General features: G+C 30.5%; 1 protein-coding gene across 1 annotated transcript; it reads left to right on the top strand.

Annotated features, from left to right (window-relative positions):
- Positions 1 to 3,385: 3,385 nt before the first annotated feature.
- Positions 3,386 to 4,937, top strand: LOC126660975 (mitogen-activated protein kinase kinase kinase 17-like). The gene has a single exon (XM_050354707.2). The coding sequence runs from the start codon at positions 3,825 to 3,827 to the stop codon at positions 4,836 to 4,838; it is 1,014 nt and encodes a 337-aa protein (XP_050210664.1). The 5' UTR covers positions 3,386 to 3,824; the 3' UTR covers positions 4,839 to 4,937.
- The last annotated feature ends 286 nt before the right edge of the window (positions 4,938 to 5,223 follow it).

Here is a 5,223-nt window from a genome sequence, read left to right as displayed (position 1 = left end):
GTTTCCAGTTTTGGAGTGCTCTCCGAGGGCATCTCCAACCCAACTCTAAAAATGAGTCGGGTTCCACGATTTAAAGTTAAGCAACTCCAACCTAACTTTAAAAACTCATTTTTTTAAGCCATTTTCAACCCACTCTATAATTCTAACTTTATTTTTTAGAGATAAAATAAATTTTTCTCCATTCACAAACTCTATCTCTAACTCTAAAAAAATATTTTAAAACTACACTATTTTATTATTTTAACAACTTAACAAAATTGAAACTTTTTTACATATTCATTCTAAAAATAAAAATATTTTTTTTATCAATAGTAAAATAATAAAATTTAAATAAATATTTTTATCATATAATAATATATATTTTACTAAATAAAATTGAATAAAATATAAATATCTATTATAGTGTACCTTACAATAGAGTACTATTGGAGATGAAAATAGAGTAACTCTATTTTACTTTTGGTTTTTTTGATTTTTTATAAATTTTATTATTAAACATTTGTTAGTTTTTATTACAATCTAGTCCAAATTAGCATGTTCAATTTAGTTGGAAATTTAAATATATAACATTAAAAAAATAGACGTGCATTAATTAACTCCAATATTTTATAAATAGAGTATATTTAATGTTTTTTTATGTAATAAATATTGTTTTTTCATTTTTTTAATAAATATAGTAAATTTTATATATTTAAAGATATATGAACACATTTAGAAAAATTATTATTAAAATCAATAATATATATTATTAAATACGAATATATTTTGTAATTATTGAATAATTCATGGGTGTAAGTGTAAAATGTTCAAATAATTTATTGGATAAGAATATGCTGTGAATATTCTTTTAGTGTGAGAAATAGAGTCAACTATTGGAGATTAAACACTATAGCTCTGCAGTTTTAATGCGAAATTCACACTATTTTTACTCCAACTATTGGAAAAGCCCTGAGGAGTCAATATATACAAATTGGAGTAGAGGCACTGAGTTAAAAAAATGATATTACAGGGACCTAAATCCACATTTTGCCAAGAATTTCTAGACAAAACATCTTGTCAATTAAAGTTGAGTTAATTAGAGGAAAAACGGGAATCAGCCAAATTAATTAGCTAAATACGGTCCTAAGTTTCATTTTAGAGATTTAGACCTTCTTTTCTTTTTTTTGATTTCTATGCTTTCTGGTTTTGACAAATACGATCTTGTTTTTTTGTTCTTCAATTAAAAATTCAGTTCAAACCCTAACATAACCAAAAAAGCGACAACCTTCGACACAATTCCTCCGCCATCACTGAAGCAGAGGTCGCCTTCTCCTTTCATTACTAGGTTTGTCAACAGAATTTAAATTTCTGACTGAAGCGGCAAGCGGCAGCGGTGACGACGGAGCGGAGACGAAGAAGCGTGGCGGTGAGAAAGGTTTTCATAGACAAATCTCTTTCTTTTAACACCCCACAACAAGAATGGGATAATTCTCCATGATGAAGAAGCTCTACTCCATTTTTTTCTATTATTTTTAAAGTAATGGTTAATTTCAACTCTACTTCTTGAGTTTTGTTGGGTTCATTATGGAGGTTGGTGGTAGATTGTCGTGGATGTTTATGTATCTGCTATTTTTTTGTTGTTTGAGTGTTTTGCTAGTCTTTGATGTCGATCAAGAAGCTACAACAATTTTTGATTTTTGGTGTTGCACAACCTGCACTCTAAGTGTTTGAGGAAATGCTTATGAGAATTGTAATGTTTTTGAGTGTTTGGCTAACCAATGGCTAACATTAGGTAAACCGTTGGGTAACTTGTAGAGAAGATGAGGCTGATGTCAATCAGTGAATTAGCCAAGGAGATCCGCTTGGAGAAGGGGATAGCGGTGCTGCGACAACGTAAAATGTTTATGGATTTGCTCATTTTTTTGTTGTTTGAGTTATGAGAATTGTAATGTTTTTGGGTGTTGGGTAACCAATGGTTAACATTAGGTAAATCGTTGGGTAATTTGTAATAAATTTTATTTTGAATATATTATTCATAGTTATGCGAGACTGTGAGAAGCGAAATTGATGATCAGCCTGCACTCTCGGTGTTTGAAGAAATGCTTATGAGAATTGTAATGTTTTTAGGTGTTGGGTAACTAATGGTTACTATTGGGTAAGGTAACTTTGTAATAAATTTTATTTTGAATATATTATTCATAAAATCGTTAGGTAACTGGTTGTCGTCGCCGGAGATGGCGGATCTGTTGTGATAAAATTTATTTTGTTGCTATTTTACCAATCGTTAGTTAACTAATTTTTCTTTTATGAACGATTGTGATGATGTGGTAGTGGTTTGATTTTTGGTGTTGCACTGTCTGCACTTTAACTATTTGAAAAAATGCTTATGAGAATTGTAATATTTTTGGGTGTTAAGTTACCAATGGTTAACATTAGGTACACCGTTGAGTAACATGTAATCAATGTTATTTTGAATATATTATTAATAAAAACGTTAGTTAACTGTTGTTGAATTTTATTTTGTTGCTATTTAACTAAAGGTGTACTAAAAGTACATCAATGATCTTGTTTTTAGTACAATGTTGGTTAACAAATGGTTAATTAATAATTTTAAATTTTAAAAAAGACGATTTAGATTTTATTTGACGGTTGATGTGGCTGTGATGAAGATGGATGGATTTGTAATAGGATTTTCAACTAGTTTAATGAAAATGGAAATTTGAATTTGTAATAGTTTTGTTTGTTGGTTAACCAACAGTGTTAGTATACCGTTGGGTAACCAAAATCGTATTTCTGAGATTAGAAAAAATATTTTTAAGAATAACAAAAGTCGTTTTTGCAAAAAAAAAGTTCAGATTGTATTTTTAAAAAAAATATTTTGAGCTAGTATTCTTGAGAATATTTTATCTTTTTTTGATATTTATCTAAAAAAACCCATTAAAGTTCTAAAATTCATACTGTAAGATTAAGCTAATATCCAAAGGATCAAAATATCATGTAATCCTAAACATAAAAAATTGAAGAGATTCTTAGGTAGATTCGGTATACCACGTCATCCGTGAACTAACCAATCATATTATGACATGTCATTAAAATAGATGCACTATCGTAATTTTATTTATTACTTATTTACACTTTGAATAGTAATATTACGATAATGCCATTATTTTAATGACGTGTCATAATATGATAGGTTTAATCTATAGATGACGTGGTGGACCGAGTCTACCTAAGAATTTCTCAAAAAATTGAAGGCTCTCTCCTCTTTTTTTGGTCTTGGGATTTTGATTCAAAAATCAAAGTCACAACATAGTTCCACAACTCTTGGATTGCCAATCATTTCAAAATTCAAATATCCCCTTAACATAGGAAAAAAAACAATTCTTTATATATTCCAAAATTTTATAAAACTTAAAGTTTACTCTCTATTTTCTTCTCCAACAAAATAATTTGCTAGAGAATCCATTTCCAAGATTATCGTTAAGGTTGGATTAGCAACCATTTAATTCTTTGCAAGGGCGGTTTCTCATGAAACCGCTCTTTGCATTGAATAATACTAATTAGTTCTACCAATTTTCTTGATCATTTGATTTTCTAATTGGTTGATTAATCGATTAAATTTCATATATTTCTGAGTAGTTTTGATTTGATCATTTCATTTCATATACTATTTTTGTAGCAATTAGTCCAAAAATTGTCAAACTGGAGAATTTTGATAGGTGTATGCATAAAAAAAGATTATCAATTTCATATTTTGAATTGGGTCAGTGTGTCCAATTCAAGATTCCAAATCTAGATTGTTGTTATTGTTCGTATAGTTCCGGTAATCGGAAAAAGAGACGGAAATGGCTGGAATTCGCCCCGGTGAATGGGTGAAAGGCAAAGTTATTGGATCAGGATCACACGGCAATGTTCATTTAGCAATGGAAAAGTCTACTGGAGAACTATTTACCGTTAAATATTCACAATTTAAAGAGGCAAATCGTTCTCTACACGACGAGGCTAATTTTCTTGAGAGTGTCGATTCGCCTCATGTGGTTCGATATCTTGGAAGAAATGGATCATTAAACCGGGTAAATACGTCGAGTATTTTTATGGAGTATGTTTCCGGAGGAAGTTTATCTGATATTTTGCAAAAATTCGGCGGAAAACTTGATGAACAAGTTATTCGTTTGTATACTAAAGAGATTCTATGTGGTTTGAAGTATATTCATGAGCAAGGAATTGTGCATTGTGATATTAAATGTAAGAATTTGCTTTTGGGCTCATCAGGAAACGTAAAATTGGCGGATTTCGGATGTGCAAAAAGGATAAAAAATACGGAAAATAACGAAAAATTGGCGAATTCCTGCCAGGATATCGGAGGAACACCATTGTGGATGGCTCCGGAAGTTCTGAGAAAAGAAGGACTATATTTTGCTTCGGATATATGGTCACTAGGATGTACGGTTATTGAAATGGCTACCGGGAAGAATCCATGGTCTGGTCAGGTTTCTGATCCAATGGCTACGGTTTTAAAGATTGCGTGTAGTGACGAGAAACCGGAGTTTCCGACGGATTTTTCAGAAGAGGGTTTGGATTTTTTGGATAAATGCTTGGATAGGAATCCTGACAGGAGGTGGACAGCAGTAGAATTGCTTGATCATCCATTTGTTTGTCAGAAATTGCACAAGAAAATTGCCACGTCACCATCTAGTGTTTTCGACATTGGAATATCGGAGATTGGTTACGATTCTGATGAACTAGAAAGTCCCTTTCGGGATGATTTCCGGGGTAGAAATCCCTTTTCATCGAGGCATTATTTTGCTGAGTCTGATTTTTGTTCATCAGAAGAGTGGATTACTGTTAGATCAGTTTGAAGATTATGTGTAGAGAAATTGTTTTTAATGTATAGCAAATGTAATAAGAATGATAAGCATTTTTTGTGGAATAAATAGAGACATTTTTCTAATTGTAAATTATGATGCAAATTATAATTTTTATATAGTACAATCAATGTTATATGATAAAGGTTACTTATTGAAAAATCATATGAGATTAGACCAAATTAACAAGATCTTCCTCACGTTTAAAAATTAAATTTTTTCTCTCATATTTGATCAAATTCACTATTATATCTCACTTAGTAAATTGTAGGATTATTGTTATAAAATATTCTCGCCTTATGCGTTTTTTTCCGATTTAATCATATTTTGCCAAAAGTAACATTGTACGTCATAAATTTTTAAGCTCAAACAAGTCTAA

Source organism: Mercurialis annua, linkage group LG8, assembly GCF_937616625.2.
Source record: "Mercurialis annua linkage group LG8, ddMerAnnu1.2, whole genome shotgun sequence".
NCBI lineage: Eukaryota > Viridiplantae > Streptophyta > Magnoliopsida > Malpighiales > Euphorbiaceae > Mercurialis > Mercurialis annua.
Note: the sequence above shows the minus strand (reverse complement) of the source record. Positions and strands in the feature narration are given on the sequence as shown.